Raw genomic sequence first — 26,047 nt, forward strand, 5'->3', positions numbered from 1 at the left:
GGGTGGGGGTGGGGAGAAAATAAAATGATCTTTGTCTCCAATGAATAATGCTCGGAAATGACCGAATAAAATAATGTTTAAAAAAAAAAGAAGAAGAAATTATATGCTATGCCATTTGGTTCATACATGTGTTGAGCACTGATCTTGTTTCATTGTCAATATCAACTTTAAGCATAATGCTTAAATCTCTTTTTTCTCTTGATGTCTTTTTGTTTTTGTTTTACATAATGATTTAATTGTGATTCCTGCTTTTTTTTTTAATTACTTGAAGCACAGTAAATTTTGGTCCTGTCCCTCACTTTCATTCTCTACATATCTTTGTTTTATAAAATTTTTGTTGGGTCAAAAGAGAGGCAAATAAATATTTTAAAACCCAAAAAAGTTGTTTGTTTGTTTTATTATGTCATTTCTTTGTTTAATTTCTAGACTGCTTAATTCAGACATATACTAATGCTTGATCTAGGTTAAGGTGGATATAGATAATAAATAAAAAATGATAATGTTAACTTGTGATTTTATAAATCAATATATAATCCACAGGGATCTATAATTATTTAATTTTGACACTATCATTTTAATCTATTTATATATAATATATATATATATTATATATATAATTATTATTCATGTTTTCCCATATTTACTTCTTTTGTTTTGATTTTTGTATCCTTGCTTTCTTAGGTCAGTATTTTGTCCATAAGATTAGTTTTGCATCCATTATTTTTAAGGTTGTCTATTCCCTTTTTGTCTGCTTTATTCCAAGTTCATCAAATTAATTTAAATTATAATTTATCTTAGTTTCTTTATAGGGCAGGTAGATGGTAGAGTGGATGGAATGCTGGGCCTGGATGTAGTCAGGAAGAATCATCTTCCAGAATTCAAATCTGACCTCAGACATTTACTAGCTGGGGAAGTCACTTAACCTACTTTGCCTCAGTTTCCTCATCTATAAAATGAGCTAGAAAAGAAAATGGCACACCATTCCAATGTCTTGTCTAAAAAAAAAAAAAAGCCTTAAATAGAGTCGTGAAGAGTTGGACACAACTGAACAACAGAATTTCTTTATCTGTTTCTCCTACACTTCTGACTTATTTTGCCCCACTGCACCACTATCTCTAGCTACTTGCATGTGCATGCATCAAAATCACCCCTTCACTAAACTAAATTAAACTAACCTTAATGGTTAACTTTATTTTGAGGTATCCTTATTCTAAGAAATTTTCCTTAACTTTCCTTCTATAATTTGTCTCTTCTTTCTATTGAAATTTTTTTTTGGGGGGGGGGGTGTTTTGTTTTTTTAAAGCCTTACCTTTCCCTCTTGGAGTCAATACTGTGAATTGGCTCCAAGGAAGAAGAGTGGTAAGGGCTAGGCAATGGGGGTTAAATGACTTGCCTAGGGTCACACAGCTGGTAAGTGTCTGAGGCCAGATTTGAACCTAGGATTTCCTGACTCTATCTCTCAATCCACTGAGCTAACCAGCTGCCCCCCTTTTCTATTGAGTTTTGAATCACATCCTGCAAGTCTTATGTTAAAACTTTACTTCTTTGTTATCTCTATCTTTCCCATAAAAGTGGATTTTATAGACTTCAAATCTGAACTCCTTTTTTCATGCTATCATATCTGGAGATCTTAAACATTTTTCCCTGTTCATATTGTACCTTACTCTTAGAAATATTGATATATGGAAGAAGCAATAGAGAATTGTGTGTCCAATCACACAATTATGTGAGTCCTACTGGCTCTTATCAAGATCACTGACCAAAATGACCAAAGGATTAAGTCTTTTGTTCTGTTTTCTCCCTAAAACTATGAATACTAGCTATCCTTGGAAACTGATATTACCTCTCAACTGAAGTGGGATGCTATCCTAGAGCATAATCATTTTTCAGTGCCGGTGGTTACTTACTGTGCAATTTATTCCCAGACAAAATGATTATAAGGACTCCATCTGTTATCAGAGGGCAGTTATCACAGTGGGTAGAGTACTGGGCTTAGGAACAGGAAGATTCATCTTTATGAGTTTAAGTCTCGCTTCAGACACTTACTGGTTGGGTGACCCTGAGCAAGTCACTTAACTCTGTTTACTTCTGTTTCTCATCTATAAATTGAGCTGGAGAAAAAATTATATATATCTATGTATATATAAATATATATAACTGCCTACAACTAGAAATGTATCATTCTTTCTTTTCCCATTCATAGGTAAGACCCATCCTATACTCTTCCCATCCAATTCTTCCTATATGCTGCTTTAGTCCTATCCTCCCATAATCCCTATTTTGTTGAAAAAATTAATTATTATTATATTATTCTGTTTACCTATAGACTGGATGCCTCCAACTCCCCTCTTCTCTCTGTGTTATCTCTCAAAAAAATAGGGAAGTAAGAAGTTCATTCTGTAAGTTATAATTAATCTAACTCTCTTTCCTTTCACTTGACTTTTAAATATTCTTTAAATAATGTTCTCTTTGATTATCTTTTCTTCTTTCCTTAATCCTTCAGTTAAATTTTTTTAAAGTATATAATGGGAAGATTGACTTCATTACTTAAGGTTTTCTTCATAATTGTACTTATTTGCTTTTCTCATGTTTCTCTCATTTGGAGTGCTGACAAATGTCTCCCTTAAAAATATCTCCTTTATTTTATTGAAGGACTAAATTTTTTTCTTGCTGATCAGGCTTAGCCATGCAGGACATGTTATTTTGGTTTGTAATATAAAATTCCTTTACTCCTTTTATTCCTAGAGGATTATTCCTTAAATTTTCTGTGACTGTGGAATTATCATAGGTTATTTGAATTCATGTTACTTCATAGTTCGCTATTTAGTCAATCCACAAGTATTTTAAAATACTTACTATATGTTAGCACCATGGTATGCCAAGACAGATACTACACAATTTCTAACCCTGGCAGAAAGACTTCTGATAGTTTTTCATATTTGTTACCCAAACTGAGAAATCTACTATTTTCATTCATTTTCTGAATGTCTGACTCTTCATGATCTCATTTAGGGATTTTTGGTAAAGATATTGCAGTGGTTTGCCATTTTCTTTTATAGTTCACTTAATGGATGACAAAACTGATGCAAAGAGGTTTAAGTAACTTGCCCAGGATCACAGTCAGATAGCTAGCTGCCCAGATTGTAACTCAGGAAAATGAATGTTCCAAACTTTACTACATTTTTTTCTCTGACTTCATTTTCTTTCTGGATACTATCAGCTCCATGTTGGGATAAACAAGTCTTTGTTGGATATTCTGGGAATTTCATCACTATGTCTACCAGTCAACTTACATATTAACTTTGGGAATACAACTTTTTATTACATAGTGAGGAAGGCAACAAAGTAGAAACAGGAAGGGAGCTGATTTAGCCATTTGTGCCAGAACATGACATGGACCCCATATTTCTACCCAAGCTGGGCCATATGCAGATAGTACAGTTCAGCAGAATAAGTAATATGCAGAAGAAGCAATGTAAACAGCTGCTGGTGGTGAATAAAATAAGGAAGCAGGTGGGATCTTAGTGGGAGAGAAACAGCAAGGTGGGGATGAGAGGCCTCAGGGATACTTTTTCCTGACTGAAATTTTGTGTCCTGCTGGGAATTCTCCACTATGGAAAAGGAAATCAAAATATCTTGTTCCATCTGTGTCCCTTCAGTTCCCCAGATATGTCTGCAGTTATATTTGTAGTTATTAATGAGTATGGTGCACATTACAGGCATAGAGAAATGGCCAGTGATAAGCTAATTCCTGCAGCCTCAGCCTTGTTGACTGACTGATACAACACAATTGGGAGTATTTCCCCTCCCTCAGGAAGCCTTAAAGGATAGGGGACCTACAATCCAAGATGTGGTAGATAATTGACAACAATCCAAGATATGGTAGAAAGGAAAAGAGAGACAAAACAAATTTTAAAGTCTTTGAATTCCACTGCTGCATTCTTTGGCTTTCCTAACATGGTTCCCCACTCCAACTTCTCAGGTCCTCTTCACTAGAAAATCTCATCATGTGTAAGATCTAATCAGTCTTGTCACTCACAAGGGTCATCAAACCCCTCTGTTCTCCTGAATGTATGGTTAAAGCCATCAATTCACCTGTTTAAGGAGGGGACCAGTACTGGCATCCCCTGAAATACTTCCTCATTCCTTACCTAACAGAGCTAATTTTAGACTTTACTTCAGGGTCTTCAGCTGTAATACAGGGCTAATAACAACACCACTTCCTAGGGTGGTTAAGAGATAAAGTACTTAGCACAGTGCCTAGCACATCGTAAATTACTACATAATTAATTGCCTATTCCATTCCTTTCCCTTCCAAATCCAGGCTCTTCCCCTTATTCATTGTGTGACTATGGCCAAATCACTTCTCTTTTCTGGTCATTAGCTGCATTATTAATTCCTCTCCAAAGAACTCTTTCTGCAATTTCCTTTTTCTTCCTTTCCCATTTCAAATTCATTTTATATGTTATCTTCTTCCATTAGACTATAAACCTTTTGGGGGCAAGTACTATCTTTGATTGTATATGTATTTGTATCTGTAGCATATAGAAGTAGTCCCTCGGTAACCAAGGATGAAAATTGTCTTTGTGCGCTTTCATCTGTGATGTAGATGAGTATGCACAAAAACACTTGTGTGTGAATGAGATTTAAGTGGAAAAGTCGATGTACGGAGACAGTCCCACTCTCTCGGCGTTGGAAGCCTGGGTCCAGTGCCATGAAAACTTGTTATGCCTGGAGACTTCCTCAGCTGCATTGGATGGCCATGTTGTCTTTTGTGCCCCAACACACCCTCAGCATTCCACAGTGCTTTCTCTCAGTGCCTCTCAGCCATTGAACCTTCTTATTGGTTTCTTCCATCTGTTTGGCCTAAGCAGTCTTCACATGCTGGGTGAGCAAAGCTCTAAAAAATAACTCACATGCATATGTAGATAGCACCTTAATTGTAATTATGACTTCCCCAGTTTTAAATAAAAGGAAGCCAAAGCTCAGAAATGACACAGCTCTTAAGTTTCAGAGGCAGGTCTTGAACTAATTTCTTTCCATCACACCACTCTCTCTGTCTCCTTCCTTTCTGTTCTATGAAAGCTGCTTCAGGAAGGAGGGGTCTCTTTCATCTCTAAACATGGAACTTTATACTTCTGTATTGGTCTGCATATCCCATCTTATGTTGTGGCTACTTGTATAAATGTTTTTCTCCCCAGCTCTATGCAGGACAGTGACTATTTTATTTTTTGTTTCCCACACAATATTTAGAATTGTCCTTGTAAAGCCAATAAATAACAACTAGAATTTGTAGGGTGCTTTTAAAGTTTGCAAAGCCCTATAATACATAATTATTTCATTTGATCCTCACAACCAACCACACAGCTCGTGGGGTAGAAATAATTAATAGCTGATATTTTATAGCTAAGAAAACTGAAACTCAGAGAGGACTTCAGGGTTGAACAGTAAAGCCTAAGGAAGGAATGGAATCCAACTTAATTTGTTGAATTAATAAAAACTACATGACTTTTTTCATCATTACATTGTTCTGTCTTTCAAAGTAGACAGGGGACTCATTAAATGTAGAAAAGTCTCCTATTTAGCACCTCATTTGGAACACCAATTGCAGAATGCTGTAAGAGAAAGAGTACTATATTAAGCCACCTACCTCTGACACTCAGCAGTTTTGTGGCCTCAGGCAAGGAAGCTCATGGTTCTAAGCCTCAGTTTCCTTTAATAAAATGGAGCTAATATTTTCACTATACAGGTTTTCCATAAGCAAAGCACTTCAAGATTTTAAAGTGCTATAGAAATGTGAGCAACTATTATTACTACTTCTACAAAAAGTCTTAAGGAATGCTCTGAAAAAATTCAAAAGAGCTCAGCACATATGACCATGACACTTACTGAATCCATGACTGCTCCCCTTTTATGAGTCTAGAGAAGAGTCAAAGCCTAAGCAGATCCCTATTACACTGGTCCCCAATTTCCTTATCTATAAAATGGGGATGAGATGAACCACAATACCAAAACTAAAAATGCTATGTAAGCTTTATAAAATACTTTATCAAATATACATAGTACATAATCCAGAATGTAGTAAGCATATAATGATATTGTGACTGACTGTTCTCTAAAAAAAGGGAGTATCGCTGTCCCTGAGAAACTAGGCTACATTATATAAAATCTAGAGCAAAATTTACCCTAGGAATAAGGTGATAGGAGTAGGAGTGGGTTAAAAGGTAAGAACTTGGTCATTATTGTTCTTATTGTTCATTTCTTCATTTTCAAGGTAAGGACCAATGAAATCAGCGAGTAATTTCTTGACTTGTGCATGAGTTGGATTTAAGGGAGGCAGAATTGCAAAGAGTCATCAGTCTTATTCTCTAAAATCCATCAACAAAGCAAAAGTCAAGACAATTGGTTTCAGGCCTCTGAGTTTTCTCAACCTAGTTTAGCCTGTCTGCTGAAATGGTTTTTAAAAGTATGTGGCCTCTATGTAGCTATAGCTTCTTGGAGCCACAGGTGATAATTCAGTAAAAGGTAAACAGGAGAAATGGATGATCAGCCTGCAAACCCTCAGAAAGCCAAAATTGCACCAATATCAAAGTAGATCATGTGCATCCCTAGAGCTAAGACTCTAAGGGACAATATATCGTTCTTTCTCAAGGGTCGAGAATGAGTGAAGGATCCTAGATCATAACTCTCCCCTGTTATGACTCCAGAATTCATAGCTAGGGTTACACTAAAGAATTACAGTTTGAAAATTGTAAGAATCTCAGAAACCATCTAGTCTAACTCATATGTAAACAAGAACACTTTTTATAACATACTCAAGAGCTGGTCATCTAAATGTGGCTAGGAGACTGCTACTTAAAGAAATCCTACTTCCTCTAGGTGCCATCTATTCTGCATTTATAAAGTGTTGTTAAGTTTGCCTTTTATATCAAATCTAAATTTGAACATAATCCAATTTCTGTCTTTCACCTTTAGCACTCCCCATTTGAGGCCAACCAGAATTAATTTAATTCCTCTTCCATGCCACAAAACGTCAGATCCCTTGAATGTGTTTTCATGCCCAAGTCTTTTGCACATAATAGACTTAATAGATGCTAGTTGCCTATTGATATATTATCATGTTGAATAAGATAAGATATAGACTCTGTCTCATAGCCCATTGGTATGGGACTTTCTACTTATTGGTGAAGATGAATGTCCTGCCCTATATCAGTGTCAGGGCAAGAGGTTCAGTTCTCAATTAGTCCTACTTGGGGATACATCATTTGGGTACTCCTGGCTTCAAGCTTTGAGAGAAAATAGGTAAGAAGCTCATCCCAATTCAACCTGCTGTAGGAAAATCTCTGTGAAGACATGGAAGGAATGGGTAGTCCCCATCATGTCTCTATTCAAGAAATTTCCCCTTGGATCATGAATGCCCTTCCTCAATTGAGATGAGTTAATTGGGGTGAAACATAAGAGTATCTCCATTCTGTATTATCTGATATACATTCTTCTTTGTTAATCTTCTTTGATGTTTTTAATGCAATTTGAATAAACAGGTTACTTTGCTATTCTCTAGGTGTGTTCATTGACAGCAGAGATTGGACAGAGAGCTTGTGATCCTCCTTCTCTTGAAAGGGACAAAGTGTTCAAAAGTTGGATGGAACCCAAACATATCCCCCAGATGAACAATATTTAAGGGAGAAGATATAATCTATTCCAGGAATTCTTATCTCTGAAGAGAGAAGTATTGTGGCCTCTACGCAATTTCCTGCTTCTCCTTCTGGCAGGAATGAAAGACTCCCTTGAGGAAGGGTGGAGAGAGAAGAGGCTAGACATTTCTATTCTACCTCATTTTGAACAACACTGATGAGAACAGACTCTTTCCATACATGTCTCTATATACAGGTAAGGCCCACACTTACAATGTAGATCTGATAAGTTACTATATTGGAAAAATAGAAAGGATTAATCAATCAATTCTGACATATGATTGGGGGAAACCCATGATTGGAAAATTACTTTCAGTAGCAACTCATCTGTAATTAAAGTTTTAGTCATATTTGGTATTGAGATGTTAAAATATTTGCTAAAGGTCCCAAACTACTATTTTTCAGAAAGAGATTTGAACTCAGATTTTCCTGTCTCTAAAGAAAACCTTCTATCCAGTGTTTTATGCAGTTTTTCTACATTGTCAATATATTATATAATAATTAATATTCATGTCGCAAACTCTATTATCTACTGCCAAATTCCCCTGACACTCTGCCCACTGGCTGGGACCTCTGCCTGTTGTCTATTGCCACAATTCCTTGTTGCCAACTACCCACTGCCTGGACATTTTTCTATTGCCTATTGCTGGCACATCTCCTGATCACCTGCCTTGTCCCTGTGGAACTAACTGTCTGGCCTCCCAATCCAGGTCATTACCAGTCTGACCTGCCCACGAGCCAACTAAGCCCCAATTGTGATAATGATTATGTTTTGGGCAAGACTTGTTATCTCCCAAGATAGTTTTGTCTATAAAAAATGGCAATCTAGGATGGCATAGGAAACTTTTGAATTTATGTAAGTACAAAATGAAGACAGAGTCATGCAGAATTCAATAATGCCATAGAGAGCACTTTGAACATTGGCTAATTAGAAAAGAAATACTAAAATAGATTATAAGGATTCAACAGGATGAAATAAAGAAGAATGAAATGAAGAAGATGAAATCAAGGAATTTAAGTGACTCAACATAATTCAGAATTGAAGTGAAAAGCCTCCTGGGTAATCAAAATTTATGAATGCCTCCATCACCTCAGAACTTCCCAGATGAATTTATCAAGTCTAGTTTGTCAAGTCATTTCCCTACTTCAGGCCTCAGTTTCCCCATATTCAGAACAAGCGAATAAAGTCCTTTTAAATTTGGACATTTTGTAACTTGGATTAATCATGTCCCTCCATTTTTTGATAATCTCTTCTGATTCTCTATTGCCTACCTCATTAAATTCAAAATCCTTGCCCCTGCCTAATCTTTTATACGGGATTATTTCTTTCTATTAATGTTCATTGTGTGATCATTAGTTCATATACACCAATATAAATATCTGTGAAATACCATGTTTAAATTTGTATCCAAAACTTTGTTCATGCTGCTTCCCCAGGTTGAAATTATCTCCTTTCTTTCTTCTCTCCCCTTTTCCAAGTTCTTCCTCACTCCTTCCCTACCTCATCTTCCTCAGAAAACCTGATGGAGTGGGAAAAAAGCACTAGATTTTAATTAAAAATACACTTGTTTGAATTTCAATTCTATTTTTTTTACTTCTGTGGCATTACATATGACTCTTCTGTTCTTTGGATGTCAGTTTCTTAATCAGTAAAATGAAAAGGAGGATCGGACCAAAAGATATCTAAGGAGTTCCAGGGGTGGAGCCAAGATGGTAGAGTAATCCTCAGTAGCTCTGTGCCACCATGAGAATCCTCTCCAATCAAGTTTAAAATAACACCACAAAACAAATACAGGAGTGAAAGAACCAACAAGGAGTCAGAGTGAAACAACATTCAAGAAAAGAAAAACTCAAAAGGTAGGCAACAAATATCTGGAGCACTGAGGTGAGAAGAGAGAAGACCCAGCAAGAAGCTGTAGCAAGGAGAGAAGAAAAAATCAAGAGCACCAGCTCTCCCCAAGACACATCCCACATCTGCTATCCGAGGCTTGGGAAGCTATGCCTGAACCAACATCCAGACCCTGAAATCCTGACTGAGCAAATAAAGGTACAAGCCAAACCATACCCCTTGAAATTTCAAACTTGTGGAGAAGTTCTGGGCCCCAGTCCAGGGAATTCTAGTCTGAACTTGAGACAAGGACTTAATTTACACCTTGGAGTAGATGAGAGTACTAAGCACTCCATATTAATCTTTTTGATTTAATCTCAGGGAGGAGCTCCAAGACAGGACAATCAAAGGTGTGCCTGATTGGATCAAGTACACAGTGAAGCCAAAAACTTGAGACTAAGTCTGAGGCTAGAATTTGATCAACCCCTGAGCTGATTAAAGATGAGACTAAATCAAAAGCTTGCACCTAAGTCTGAGGCATGTCTTTAAGCTATCATCATCTCAAGGATCAACTGAATCAGCAAGGGCTTGAAGAGGACTCTCAGAACTCTGAGCCATCAGACCATTATATCATCCCCTCCATGCCTACCTATAATTAAAAGGAAAAATGAGGGGGGGGGGGATCACCTAACAATAAAGAATTTTTTATGAAGACAAAGAGCAAGATGCAGACACAGAAAGGGATAGTGAAAGCATAGGAAACATATCCAAAATCCAAAAGAAAAATATGGATTGGACACAGACTCTGGAAGAACTCAAAAAGGACTTCAAGAGCCATAAAGAGAGACAAAGAAAAAGTGGGAAAGAAAATAAAAGTGATGCATGGAGAAAGGAAAAGTGATGCAAGAATAATTGAAAGTAATGCAAGAAGAAATGAACCAATTGAAAAAGGAGAATCAAAAGCTGACAGAGGAAAATCAGGCTTCAAAAGATATCTAAGGTCCCTTCTAATTTTGTTTGAATAATTCCTATCTTGACTAGCTCAGAGGGAGCTGTCCCTTCTTTCAAATCCTTCTCAATTTCTTGTCAATAACAATTGTCCTGTGTCCACTAGTGTTCTCTCCCCAGATATATTATTATACCCTAAGGAGAAGAGCTAACCCTACTTCAGTAGTATGATGAAGCATCTGATCCAGTGCTGGGTTTATGCTAAGTGCCAAATAAATGAGTATATTGAATAGTTACATTGAGAGAAAGAGATCAGTAGAGTAACACTATAGAATTGAAATTGATTGCTTTCCTTTAAAAAAAAAAAAACCTTATCTTCCATTTTAGAATTAATACTATGTATTGATTCCAAGGCAGAAAAGAGTAAGAGCTAGGCAATGGGGGTTAAATTACTTGACTAGGTTCACAAAGCTCGGAAGTGTCTGAGGCCACACTTGAACCCAGGACTTCTTGTATCTAGCCACTTTGCTGATGCTGAGATTAATTACTTTTCAATGAAGCACCAGACTCCAGAGTAACAGTTTATGCTGACATCCACAAAGTATTATATCACATTGCATTACCAACTGACTTAAGCAACTGAAAACAAAAGGCATTAAGAAGTGAACCATACCTTAGTTTTGATGATACTAAAGAGAACTGAGAAATACCGGAGGTCAAAATTTCAATGCAGTATATAAGTAAAATAAATAACTGACAGACAAAGAAAGAAGGCCTTTTTCTTGGTTCCTTGAGTAATAGCAATAGATCCTCCCTCTTTATTTCAAGGGTACTTTTGGATATATTAAAAAACAAAGTAAATTTTTCAGGAACTTTGTAAAGTCTACTAATGGGCAATGTCAACTTGGCCAATTTATTTAAATACTTGGATTTTCCAGTTTACTTATCAAACTTTTACCATTATTGTAGGTTGGTTAGATGTTTGAACCAGAACAAAAGGGAAAAGGTTTAGAGGTTGGTGACATAAATACACCTGTCTTATAAGTAAAATGATATGGGTGTGTGGGTATTACTAAAAGACCCTTAAGATATCTCCCAGCTCTGAAAATGTCTTCTTCTATGTTTATAATCATCTCTTGAGAACTAACATTCCTGTTTGGCAATGGAATATAAAATATTTATACCCTTTTTAGTTTTCCCTTATGGTCTGAGAATTGCGAAGATAGGATTAACTCTCCCCTTTGCTTATTTTTAAATTAATCAACAAAAACTAAAAACACCCATACTTTAACACTAAGTAGGGGCAGTCTGCATGCCACTTACTAAAGTGGGTGGCAACTCCAGAAGTGACTGACCACTGTGATATAGAAATCACTTTAAAAGACTGATATATATTAATTTAAGGTCGCCAAGGAATTCAGCTATGTAATTCCTAAATGAAAACTCAAGTCAGAAGTCAACCTTTTATGGAGTTTTAATTACAAACAGGAGGAAGAAAAGTATTAGAGGGAAAGAGGGGGGGGGAGGGAGAGAAGGGAATAGGGCTTAAATACCAACTCTGCTTAGGCTGGGCCAAAGGCCCAAAGCCCTGGATAGCATAGGCAAAGAAAAAAGATCAGTCCCTATCACTCACATGACCAAAATGGAGAAATAGGCTGAGGGCCTCCACTCCAAGCACCAGGCTCCAACAACCTCCTCTCCTCCACACAGGAAGTCCCCAGATTCCTCAGCTGTCCTCTACCTCACTTCCTGTGTCTCCCCTGTGCCAATGGTGGCTCTAGCTTAACCCAGGACCGCCCAGAGGTCTGTCCCCTTTGCACATGTCTGTTGAAGGTCATATTCTCAAATAATTAAATCTTGAGCTTTGCTGCAGCCCTTCCTAAATCCTGTTACCCTGAGTAGGGTGGAGATTGTAGTTTCCAAGACCTGATTCTGTCATTCCAATTATCTCTATTATTATTGATCAGGAAATAGCCAAATCCCATCCTCTAAAGAATGGTTTGAACAGGGTTGAGTAGTTTTGAAATTCACACCACCCTCTAAGAAGTGCTAAACAATTTTAAAGACTGCAATTGCCTCCTATAAAGTGGATGATGGGATAGGAAGTGATGTGGGAAAAGGACTATAAAAGTCCTGAATTTCCTGACTCATAGGTCTTTGGCCTGAATCTGAGGTTTAGAGGATCTTGGACTGAGATTGCAGCTTGGAGCTATGACTTGAGACTTCGACGTGGGACTCTGGTTCTTAGACTGCATCTGATGAAAATGCTCCTGAGTCTTATCCATTGGAGCTTTGCTTGGGTGAGTGAGAAGTTGACTCTCCTTTCCTTGCTTCTGAAGAGATTAGCTCCATAGAGGCCTTCCCCTCTTGGAGGTTGCCACATGGGTGGAACCCCTGTTTAATATTCACTACTGGATCCTCTAGCTGAGAATTAAGAAGCCCTCCAGAACTGACCCTGGGACTGGAGCAATATTTAGGGTGATAGGCTAGATTTCTTGCTCTACCCTCTTTTACATTTCTCTACTTTCACCCTTTTCTACCTCTTTGTAAATGAAGTTACTGAAAGTCAATTTGATTTGAGCTATAATATTATTTTTAAACCAGCGACTACAGTATTATCTTAGAATTCTCAAATATTTAGTCTAATCCTTATTTTAATTCCTTATGGAATAAATTGAGTCAACTAGAAATGCAGTGAAGAAAGTCTTTGAAGGAAAACACAAAAGATAGTCATAAAGTATTCAGAAAATGGTGAGAAATGTGGCAAAAGGGAACAAGAGCCAGAAGTGTAAAATAGCAATCAAGAGTGGAGGTCAGGAAAGGAGAAAAACAGAAAGAAAAGATGACAGAAAAATAAGCAAAAGGGCAGAGATAAAGATAGAAAAAAGAGAGGAAGAAATAGAAAGTAATAAAGCAAAAGTGAAGAACCACTTTACCAACAATATCCCTTCAGCATAGCTGATGGCATTGGAATGCCTGGGGTCCTATGTGTAACAGATGTTTGATAAGAAATAAACCCACAAAAAATTAATGCAGGAAAATATTTCCATCAAATACTTCTGGAAAGATTTTGAGATGTGAAATAGAGATACCTAATAGATAGTTACCAATAGAGAAATATCTTTATTGTCTATATCTATATCTATATCTATATCTATATCTATGTCTATATGTCTATATCGTAAAACCATTCCTCATTAGAAAAGTGATAAATGATATGAAAAGAGCTATGAAGATTTACCAACTAGTAAAAATCATATTAAAGATTACTCCAAATCTCCAATAATGAGAATTTTGAAATCAAAACAACTCTGAAGTTTCACTACACATTCAGGAAATTGGCAAGGATGACCAATACCAATGAAAAGATAGGCATAAAAATAGATTGTTTGTGGAACTAAGAACTGGTAAATTCTCACCACCATTCTTGAAAGTAATGTTGAATTATGCAAAAAAAAAGTAATTAAAGTGACATGCACTTTGACTGAAAGATTCCACTAGTAGATATACATCCCAAGGAGGTCATTGTCAAAAAGAAAGATTCTATGTAAACCAAAATATTTATAGCAGGACTTTTTTCATGGTAGCAAAGAACAGGAAGCATAGTAGATGCCAATAAAATGGGAAATGGCTAAAAAAACATGGTGGTATGTGAAGATAATGTAATACTTACCATGCTCTAGGAAATGATGAACATGAAAAGAAGCATTAAAAGACTCACATCAATTGACACAAAGTGAAGTAAACATCACCAGGAAAAAACAAAATACATAGTGATTAAAACAAGGTAAATGGAAAGAATAATAGAACATGAAACAATCAAAATTGAATATCTAAAAGTATAATGAATAAGACTGGTCTTAAACATGAAATAAATATTTCCCTGCCCCTCTTCCTGATTCTATTCATAATTTTCTCTGAACTTCAGAACTTGGGCTACTTGTTAGGCATCTTCTTGTCTTCATTCTTCCCTCCCCTCTTTCCCCCAAGCTCGTTTTTTGTGGATTGTTTTACCCCTCCCCCCATTAGAATATAAGCTCTTTGACAGCAAGGACTGCCTTTCTTTTTGCTTATTATTTGGGATCCATGTGCTTAATACATTGCATATCAAAAGGGAAGCATCTAATGGATTTTTCCTTTCTTCCTTCCTTCCCTCTTCCCTTCCTTCCTTTCTTCTTTTCTCCCCATCCCCCCTCCTCTTCTAGGTTCTATGAATGTGAAATATTATCTATAATTTCAGACTTTTTCAATGCATTCATTGATTTCATAGATTTTTTCTTTTTCCTCTTACTTTTAAAAAATCATTTTTGTTATAAGAAATAATTCTCTGGGTTTATGGAATGAGAGAGATATAGTGGAAATCAAAGTGATATGAAAATAAAAGATATTAAGAAATACCTAGGACTATGTTTTTGTTTTTTTGCCAGAAAACTAGATAGGATGAATGAGACAGGTAGTATTCATACCATATAAAATTATAGACAGGCAGCATCACACCTTGGACATTTTAATTGCTAGGAATTTTTTTTTTCTTTTGTCATATTTAAGTGGTTCTTTGCAACTTCTATCTATTAGACTTGTTATTGTTCTATGGACATAAGTAGAACACTTCTAGACCTTTTTTCATGAGAAAACACTTCAAATAGTTAAAGAGAGCTAAAAGTTTGTATTCTCTAAACAATTGAAATTTCTTTAAATGTCTCTCTTATTAAAAGGTTTTCTTTCCTCTCACCAGCCTTGGCCTTTGTCCTTCCTGTGAAACTTTTAATCTTCACATCTAGTCCTAGATTTAAAATCCAAGAGCAATTTCCATGATATTAAGTCAATTACTGTTAAAAAAAATCTATTTTCAAAAGGCCACTTGCTGAAAGGCCACAAACCCTTTTATTTTTGACTTTCCAAATGATAAAACACTCTAAAGGATTCTCAAAGGAGGTTGTACAGTTTAAACCTCCTAGAGATCTCCATAAAGAGATATGGCAACTATTAAATAACTAACTCACAATTATATAGCTTTAAGGATTATACAGCATTTTTTTCATGATGACTCTTGTGAGATTAGGTAACCCAAGTATTGCATTGTATACCCTATCTACTAATAAGCATTTAATAAGTGCCTACTATATTCCAGGATTGGGAGTACAAAGACAAAAGGGAAATGATTCCCACTCTGAAGGATATTACATTCTAATAGGGAAGACAATCAGCACATATATAAGTACATACAGAATAAACATAAAGTATTTAAACATAAAGAAGTTTGGGAGAGGTGGTGTTTATAGTTGGAAGGTATCAGGAAACTTTCATGCAAAAATGGTATTTGAGCTGCATATTGGTGGAAGGGATATTCTACAAGATTAAGGCAAGGAGGAAATACATTCTGCATCTCAGGAATGACCAAAACAAAGGAATGGTGGTAAGAAATGGAACATGGAGTATAATGTGTGAGGAACAAAAGGAAGAAAAGTTTGGATAGATCAAATGAGGATGGAAATTCTTGTTGGACTCACATTTTTAAAAGCTAAACAAAACAACTTTTCTTTTATTGTAGAAATAATTGGGAGGGACACCAGTTTCTTGAGGCAGAGAGCTGCATGATCAAGATCTGCATCTAAGAAAAATCACTTTGGCAACTCTGTGGAACATGAATTACAAAGAGGAGGTATTTGAGTCAGGGAGATCAATTAAGATTCTTTTGTATTAAACTAGGTGAGTTACACCTGGAGTCTGAACTAAGGAGGTATTAAAGTGACTAGAAAGAGGGGTTATAGATTTAGTAACTAATAGAATATTTGGAATGAAGGAGAAAGAAGAGCTGATAACAACAAGGTTACAAATATGATCAACCCAAAAAATGGCTGTGCCTTAGAAAAAAGCATTAAAAAAAAGAAGTCTAGAAGAGAGGAGGTTAGGGAAGAAAGATGAGTTTTCTTTTCAACATGCTAATTTTAAAATACCTATGGGACATTTAGTTTGAAATGTCTAATGAGGGAGATCAGAGAGAATATTACAGAATATCAAGAAGTATAGCTGGACTCTCCAACACAATTCCTCAAGAAAGATCTAGATAATGCACCAATCATAATTGGAAAATCATATTTCCAACAACAGACATGGGGAAACTGAGCAGGCTATAAACACACTGTGGGGATAAGAACTAGCCAGCAGTGTGACACATGGAGCATTTCAGTGCTCAGAAACTGATGAAATACTGAGATTGTGCATAGATTTCAGAAAAAACAATAATTGAACAAGCCATAAACAAATGCCCAAAGAAAAAAGTTCATTATCAAATCAATTTATAAACAAATTCTGTTTAACATTTAAAAAATAATTTCAATATTACAAAACCTCCTTGGGAAAAAAGGAAATTAAAAGGTTTCAACAAATTCCTTCCATGATACAAATATGAACTTAATACCTAAACCATAGAGGATCAAATAGAGAAAACTATGACCCATTTCCCTTAGGAATATTGATTTAAAAATGAATCAAAATATTATCAAGTACTCTAGGATTATTTCAATATTTGTTAAACTATAGACAAAATTAACATTATTATTAACAAGAACAACATATCATTATATCAATGAATATCCAAAAAAATTTTTGACAAGATATAACATGCATTATTGTTTTTTAAAAAGCTAGAAAGCATAAGATCTTTTCTTAATTTGATAAGTAGTATATATCTAAATCCAACACTCAACATTATCTGTAAAATGATGAGTATCTAGAGGCCATTCTAATAGGAACAGCTATAAAGCAAAGATGTCCATTATTGATTGCCATTGCTATTTTATACAGTACTATGAATGCTAATTTTAGTAATAAGACAAGAAAAGGAAATAGAGGGAATGAGCATAGTCAAAGAAGAAACAAAATTATCTCTCATTTTTAGACAATGTGATGACTTAGAGAGCTCTAGAGAGCCAACTAAAAATCTAATTGAAATGATATCAGCTAACACTTATAGTGTTATTTAAGCTTTGCAAAACATTTTACAATTATCTCAATGAAATAATTTAAAACTTTAGTGAAGTTGCAGAATATAAAATAAACACACATAAATCACTAGTACTTCTGCATATTACCAACAAAATCCAGGGAGAAGGCTAGAAAGAGAAATTCAATTTAAAATAACTATGGAAAATAGAAAATACTTGGGAGTCTATATATGCCTAGCTGCAAACAAAACAATTTGGAACTGTTTAAGAAACAGAAATTCTGATAGATAAGGCATGTAGATATTCAACCTACAGATGCAAATGAACTTAGCAACTGAATTATAAAACCAAAGATCCCACCTACTGAGGCAAGAACTCACTATTCAACAAAAACTGTTGGGGAAACTTGGAAGCCATCTGGCAGAAAGTAGGTATAGTTTAACATCTCACACCATAAGCCATATACACTCTACCAAGATAATTTCCAAATGGTTACTTGGTTTAGACACAAAGGATACCATCATAAACAAATTAGAGAAGCAAGGAAGAAGTTTCACGTAAGATCTATGGATAAGAGGGAAAGCTCATGCTCAAATGAAAGATAAAAGTGGGCATAGTAGATAAAATAAACAATTTTGATTACATAAAAATATAAAGATTTTGTAGAAATAAAAGCTATGCAGCTAAAATTAAATGAAAGCCAGTTAAATAAGAAAAATAATCTTTATAACGAGTTTCTCTAGCAGTCTCATTTCTGATGATAGAGAATTGATTCAAATTTATATCAATTCCCAATTATAATCCATTCCCCATTAGATAAATGGTGAAAGTATATTAAGATGCAGTTTTCAGAGGAAGAAATCCAAGCTAATAGCTAAATAAAAAAACTGTTCTAAATCACTAAAATGGAGAAATACAAATTAAAACAATTCTGAGGAACTATCTCACACCCTTAAGATGACAAAGTTGACAAAAAAAAAAGAAAATAATAAGTACCAGTGGGACTATGAAAACATATAGTGACCAATATTTCGGTGGAGTTGTGAGCTAGTCCAGCCATAATGGAAAGCATTTTAATATTGCCTAAAAAAGCAATTGACATTTACATATTCTTTGATCCACTGGGACTACTTATAAGCTTATACTCTAAAGTGTATATAGCAGTTTTTTGTGGTGGCAAAGAATTGGAAATTGAAGAATTGGAAATTGAAGAGGTGCTTATCAACCAAGGAATGGGTGAACAAGTTATGGCTTGTGAATGTGATACAATTACCATTATGCTGTAAGAAATGATGAGATGGAGATTGTTTCAGAGAAACCTGTGAAGACTTGTATGAACTGATATAAAGTATAGGGTTGCAGAACCAAGAGAACAATTTATAAAGTAATATTTTAAAGACACAATTTTGAAAGACGTAGAAATACTGAGGAGCTTTTTAGTTTTCCCCTACTTATCTTTTCCTTTGTATCTTGACTGTATTTTAACCCATTCTGAGTTTCCAACCTTCTCTAGGCTCATGATCGCTTCCTGGCCACACTATCTTTTCTCTCCAGTGCTTCCAGGGTCAATTCATCACAAAGTCTCAGTTGTTCCTGTTTATTAGTATGTAAGCCCTACAAGAGCAAGGACTCTATTTTAGCTAAATTCTACCCATCTCTCCAAACCCAGAATGTGCTTTGGCAGGAAAAAATGACAAGAAAAAAAATCTACATACATGTGAAATGTTCTCTATTATGGTAACTGAAAAGTATTCCTACTTACTTTAACATTTTGACTAATCTTTTCATGGCCTTCAGTTAAGATGATGATTTAAAACATTACTGGCACTAAAATGACTTCGAGAATGTTATGGTAAATCAGCAAAGGTAACCTTATGGGTGCATTATATACTCACGTTTTCTGATCTCAGCTTTTTGGCTGGACACCCACCATCTACAGGGTGGAGCATGTAATAAAGTCGGACTTTGCTTGCATGTTTTCGACTCTGAAAGAAAATTGAAAGCATACAATGGGTAAAAAGAGGTTTTGTAACATGACAAGATGAGAACAAAAATACTAGTGAAATGTAAAGAGTACAGGATTTGGAGTCAGAGAATATAAATACATGCCCTGAGTCTACTATTAGCTACTTCTGTGCCCTTGAAAAAACAAACAAACACTGAATCACTTTTGGCCTCAGTGTCTTTATCTAGAAAATCAAGGGGTTGAACTAGATGTCTTCTAAAATCCACTATAATTTCGCATCACAGATCATTTTTATTTCTTATGAAGTACTTTTCCCCTCCATAGACTGTCTCAACCTGAGTGACACAGCAGACCTGGACCTAGAATGAGACTCAATTTTCTTATTTGTAAAATGGGCATATTAACAGCACATACCTTCTAAGACTATTGTGGGGATAAAATGAAATGGTATTTGTAAAGCACTTAGCAAATGTTAAGGTGCTATATAAATGCCAGTTATTATTATTATTAGTGAATAGCAGAATGCTTGGCACAAATAAAGGCATTTAATAACTATTTATTAAAGTTATTATTAAAATGTTATATTAATAATATGATGAGGTGGGTAGTATTGAGAGTATATTAAGAAAAAATAATGAAGCTGTGAGAGGTTAAATGACTTAGAATCACACAAATAAGATAACTTGATTCAGAAAACAGAAAATTTGGCAATTTAAGAGCAACTGGGATTTTTCCCCCTGGAGAAGAAAAGCCTGGAAATAGGGGGAGGAGATCAATAATTAATCTGCTTTGAATCATATAATGAATTACTAAATGCTAAAAAAAATGACCAACTCTGGCAAAATTCTGTCCCCCAAATTATGGTGGCTCTTTCAACTTGGGAGCTGTCTTTTAGGGGTCACCTTCTTATGTAAGATACTCCTCCCTCTGAGCTCTTATGGTAGAAAGAACACTGGACATGAAATCAAGAGATTGGTGTTTGAAATCCAATTTTAACATCAGTTCCATGTTCTTGGGCAAGTCACTGCTCTTCTAAGCATCTCATCTAGTATTAAAAAATAACATTTCTTGCACTAAGAAACCTATATATTTGTTGGAAGGAAAATGTTTTCTAAATATTAAAGCCCTACAAAAGAAGTAACTTATTTTTATTTTTATTTGTCTTCAGTAGCAAGGCATTGAGATTCAATATGATGCAATGAGAGAATGCAACTTTTGATAGGTAGACAAGATGCAGTCAAGGAGGCGTGTGACCCTAGATTACTTATTACCTCTGTACAACCTCTTTAGCTCAAGCCTGTCTCTCTCTAATAATAATCATTAAAATTTATATACTGCTTTCTACTTTGTGAAGATACATACATTATCTTACCTGAGCTTACTAAAAACCACAGTAACTAATTATTAGGTGAGCTAAATGAGGCTCAAAGAAGTTATATGGTTTAATAGTGTCAGAGATGGGAGTCAAACCTAGGTCTACTGATTCCAAGTCTAGCACTCTGTCCATTTAGGAGGGAACATCCTACAGAATTTGACTTGAGAAAGCACTACAGCCACTTTCTCTAAGAGCCAGCCATAAGGCCAGCATAGTCCCAGTTGCCACACTGATCTGCATCTTTTTCCTCTGAGGAGAAACAATGAAAAAATGCTGTTTTTACAAGGTTATACCCAGGAAAAAAATATAATTTAATCTATCCATGGAAACAAACCCAAGAAAGTTTGACATAAATACCCAAAAACAAAAAAACAAACCCCAAACCACTGGTTTTAAAGTCAGAGGAACAAGGTTTGATTCCTGCCACTATCATGTACTATCTGTGCGATGATGAAAAGTAATTTTACTTCTCAGGGTCTCAGATTACTCATTACAAAATGAGGGTGACTGAACTTAATGGCACCAGGATCCCTTCAACTCTCAATCTGTGATCTTATGATCAAGACTCCCAACTGTTAAAGGATAAAACTCATAAAGGATGGGTTTCATCAGAATTTCATTTGTGTAAACTGAGACTTCAGTAACTACAGGAATTTTCTAGAATTGAAATCTTGGAAGAGACCATAGAGACTATCTACTTCACCACTTTCATTTCACACTAAGGCCCAGAGATTTGCTCAAGCTCACAGAGCTAGTCAGCCATAGAACTAAGACTTCAGTCCAGGTCACCTTTTCAATCTAGTACTCTTCACCCTACACTAAAACAGTATGTAAAATGAGTCACAAGTCCTGAGCTATTTTCTGTCCTTCTGGCTCACATTAAAGGAAACTTATGCTTTTTATAAGGAAATTATATTGGCGACCATTTTGGCTGTGTGTGGAGACCTCTCTAGCAGGTGCTGATACAACCCCCATTCCTTAAAGGAACCATTCAGGAGAGGAGATGCTATGTAAGAAGGGATGCTCACTCAAATTTTAAAAACCAGGGTCTTTTAAAACTATGTCCTGAAAATACTCAAAGATTTCCACTTCATGACTCTGCATATATGTATATAGAAAGGGTTTCAAAATTCAGTGATTCCAACTTACAGTAGCCAGAATTCCCTTTTCAAGAAACCCAATGTTTGAAATGCTAGATTTTCATTTTTTTTTATTTTTTATTTTTTTAATTTTAAACATTATTTTATTTGGTCATTTCCAAACATTATTCACTGGAAACAAAGATCATTTTCTTTTCCTCCCCTCCCCCCCCTCCCACCACCTTTCTCTGTCCCATAGCCAATGCACCATTCCACTGGTTATCACGTGTTCTTGACTCGAACCCATTTCCCTGTTGTTGGTATTTGCATTAAGACTGTTCATTTAGAGTCTCTCCTCAGTCATATCCCCTCAACCCCTGTAGTCAAGCAGTTGCTTTTCATTGGTTTTATCCTCTGCTTGTGGATAGTATTTTTTAAATCCCTGCAGATTGTTCAGGGACATTGCATTGCCACTAATGGAGAAGTCCATCACCTTCGATTGTACCACAATGAATCAGTCTCTGTGTACAATGTTTTCCTGGTTCTGCTCCTTTCGCTCTGCTTCACTTCCTGGAGGTTGTTCCAGTCTCCATGGAATTCCTCTACTTTATTATTCCTTTTAGCACAATAGTATTCCATCACCAACATATACCACAATTTGTTCAGCCATTCCTCAATTGAAGGGCATCCCCTCGTTTTCCAATTTTTGGCCACCACAAAGAGTGCAGCTATGAATATTCTTGTACAAGTCTTTTTCCTTATTATCTCTTTGGGGTACAAACCCAGCAGTGCTATGGCTGGATCAAAGGGCAGACAGTCTTTTATCACCATTTGGGCATAGTTCCAAATTGCCCTCCAGAATGGCTGGATCAATTCACAACTCCACCAGCAATGAATTAGTGTCTCCACTTTGCCACATCCCCTCCAGCATTCATTACTTTCCATAGCTGTCATGTTAGCCAATCTGCTAGGTGTGAGGTGATACCTCAGAGTTGTTTTGATTTGCATTTCTCTGATTATAAGAGACGTAGAGCACTTTTTCATGTGCTTATTAATAGTTTTGATTTCTTTGGCTGAGAACTGCCTGTTCATGTCCCTTGCCCATTTGTTAATTGGAGAATGGCTTGATTTTTTTGTACAATTGATTTAGTTCTTTGGAAATTTGAGTAATTAAACCTTTGTCAGAGGTTTTTATGAAGATTGTTTCCCAATTTGTTGCTACCCTTCTGATTTTGGTTACATTGGTTTTATTTGTACAAAACCTTTTTAATTTGATGTATTCCAAATTATTTATTTTGCATTTTGTAACTCTTTCTAATTCTTGCTTGGTTTTGAAGTCTTTCCCTTCCCAAAGGTCTGACATGTATACTATTCTGTGTTTGCCTAATTTTCTTATAGTTTCCTTCTTTATGTTCAAGTCATTCACCCATTTTGAATTTATCTTGGTGTAGGGTGTGAGGTGTTGATCTAAACCTAATCTTTCCCACACTGTCCTCCAATTTTCCCAACAGTTTTTATGAAATAGTGAATTTTTGTCCCAAAAGCTGGGATCTTTGGGTTTGTCATATACTGTCTTGCTGAGGTCGCTTGCCGCCAGTCTATTCCACTGATCCTCCTTTCTTTCTCTAAGCCAGTACCAAATTGTTTTGATGACCGCTGCTTTATAATATAGTCTGAGATCTGGGACTGCAAGACCCCCTTCCTTTGTATTTTTTTTATTATTTCTCTGGATATCCTTGATCTTTTGTTCTTCCAAATGAACTTTGTTATGGTTTTTTTCTAAATCAGTAAAAAAAAAAATTTTGGAAGTTCCATGGGTATGGCACTAAATAGATAGATGAGTTTGGGTAGGATGGTCATTTTTATTATATTGGCTCATCCTACCCATGAGCAGTTAATGTTCTTGCAATTGTTCAAGTCTAGTTTTAGTTGTGTGGAAAGTGTTTTGTAGTTGTGTTCATATAGATCCTGTGTTTGTCTCGGTAGATAGATTCCTAAGTATTTTATTTTGTCTAAGGTAATTTTGAATGGGATTTCTCTTTCTAGTTCTTGCTGCTGAGCTGTGTTGGAATTATATAGACATGCTGCTGACTTATGTGTGTTTATTTTGTATCCTGCAACTTTGCTAAAGTTGTTGATTATTTTGATTAGCTTTTTGGTTGAATCTCTAGGATTCTTTAAGTAGACCATCATGTCATCTGCAAAGAGCGATAATTTGGTCTCCTCCTTGCCTATTTTAATGCCTTCAATTTCTTTTTCTTCTCTAATTGCTACTGCTAGTGTTTCTAATACAATGTCAAATAATAGAGGTGATAATGGGCATCCTTGTTTCACTCCTGATCTTAATGGGAATGGATTTAGTTTATCCCCATTGCAGATGATATTAGTTGATGGTTTTAGATATATACTGTTTATTATTTTTAGGAACTACCCTTCTATTCCAATGCTTTAAGTGTTTTTAGTAGGAATGGATATTTTATTTTATCAAAGGCTTTTTCTGCATCTATTGAGATAATCATGTGGTTCTTGTTGGTTTGCTTGTTGATGTGGTCAATTATGTGGATAGTTTTCCTAATATTGAACCAGCCCTGCATCCCTGGTATAAATTCTACTTGATCATGGTGGATGACCCTTCTAAATCACTTGCTGGAGTCTTTTTGCTAGTATCCTATTTAAGATTTTTGCATCTATATTCATTAGGGAGATTGGTCTATAATTTTCTTTCTCTGTTTTTGGCCTGCCTGGCTTTGGAATTAGTACCATGTTTGTGTCATAAAAGGAGTTTGGTAGAACTCCCTCTTTGCTTATTATGTCAAATAGTTTGTATAGTATTTGAGTTAGCTTTTCTTTGAATGTTTGATAGAATTCACTGCTGAATCCGTCAGGCCCTGGGGATTTTTTCTTAGGAAGTTCTTTGATGGCCTGTTGGATTTCTTTTTCTGATATGGGATTATTTAAGAAATCTATTTCTTCTTCTGTTAGTCTAGGCAATTTATATTTTTGTAAATATTCATCCATATCACCTGATTTTCATTTTTATATTTTATTTTTATGTCACTCAGATTTCTTCTTGGCTTTTTCTACTCTCCTGTCTCAAAAGACTATCCATGATAATGAAGAATTTTTTGAAAAATGAATATTTTAAGCAGGAAGTAAAAAAATTATTGAGACTAATCGATACCTAGGAAATATCTGATACAGTATCTCTGATAAGTATGCATCCAGTTTTCACTTGAATACTTCCAAAGATGGGAAATTTGCTATTTACTAAGGGAATTAATTTCACTAAAGAGTGCTATAATCAACTAAAAATCTAGTTGAAACAATTAACAACTTCAGCAAAGTTTCTGGATATAAACTAAATCTTCATAAATCAATTCTATATACTATCATCAAAGTCCAAAAACAAGAGATAGAAAGAAAAATTCCATTTAAAATAGCTGCAGACAATATAAAATATTTCTTCCTCCCAAGACAAAACCAGGGATTATATGAATACAACTACAAAATACTTTCAGGCTCATAAAGAAAGATCGACACAATTGGAAAAATATTTATTGCTCACGGGTGGGCTGAATCAGTATAATAAAAATGAAAATTTTACCTAAGATAATGTATTTATTCAATGCCATACTAATTAAAGTAGCATAGAATTATTTTATAGAGCTAGAAAAAATTGTAGCAATTCATCTGGGAGAACAAAAGGTAAAAAATATCAAAGAAATCAATTTTAAAAAGTTAAAGAAGGTAGTGTAGCATTTCCATATTCCAAACTATATATAATGTGGCATTGATTAAGAAATAGAGTTAGTGAATCAGTGGAATAGATTAGACATACAATACATTTTAGTAAGTAATTATAACATTCTAATGTTTGATAAATCCAAAGATCCAAGCTTTGGGAGTAAGAATTCAGCACTTGACAAAAATTACTAGGAAAACTTGAAAGCGGTGTCAAAGGAACTAGGCTTAAACCAACATCTTTTACCATAAACAATGATAAGGTCTAAATGATTAAATGATTTAGACATAAAGGGTGATCTCATAAGTAAATTAGAGGAGCATGAAAAAAAAATACCTGTCAGGTCTATAGATAAGGGTAGAGTTTACGACCAAACATGAGATATGAAGGATCATGAGAAGTAAAATGGATTATTTCAGTCACATGAAATTAAAAAGCATTTGAAGAAACAAAACTAGTAATGCCAAA

The 26,047-nt window shown here is 35.3% G+C and overlaps 1 protein-coding gene across 4 annotated transcripts in view; it reads right to left on the bottom strand.

Moving 5' to 3' along the window:
* ZMAT4 (zinc finger matrin-type 4) overlaps positions 1 to 26,047 on the bottom strand; it is a 564,854-nt gene that overhangs the window by 298,790 nt on the left and 240,017 nt on the right. For all 4 annotated transcript variants that reach the window (XR_008915557.1, XM_056813567.1, XM_056813568.1 and 1 more), the window contains exon 4: positions 19,313 to 19,402. Coding sequence is in view for 3 of the 4 variants with exons in the window: in XM_056813567.1 (XP_056669545.1) it covers positions 19,313 to 19,402 (90 nt within the window). In the remaining variant the exon portion in view is untranslated. The remainder of the gene's footprint in view (positions 1 to 19,312; positions 19,403 to 26,047) is intronic.

The sequence above is a fragment of the Monodelphis domestica genome, chromosome 1 (assembly GCF_027887165.1).
Source record: "Monodelphis domestica isolate mMonDom1 chromosome 1, mMonDom1.pri, whole genome shotgun sequence".
NCBI lineage: Eukaryota > Metazoa > Chordata > Mammalia > Didelphimorphia > Didelphidae > Monodelphis > Monodelphis domestica.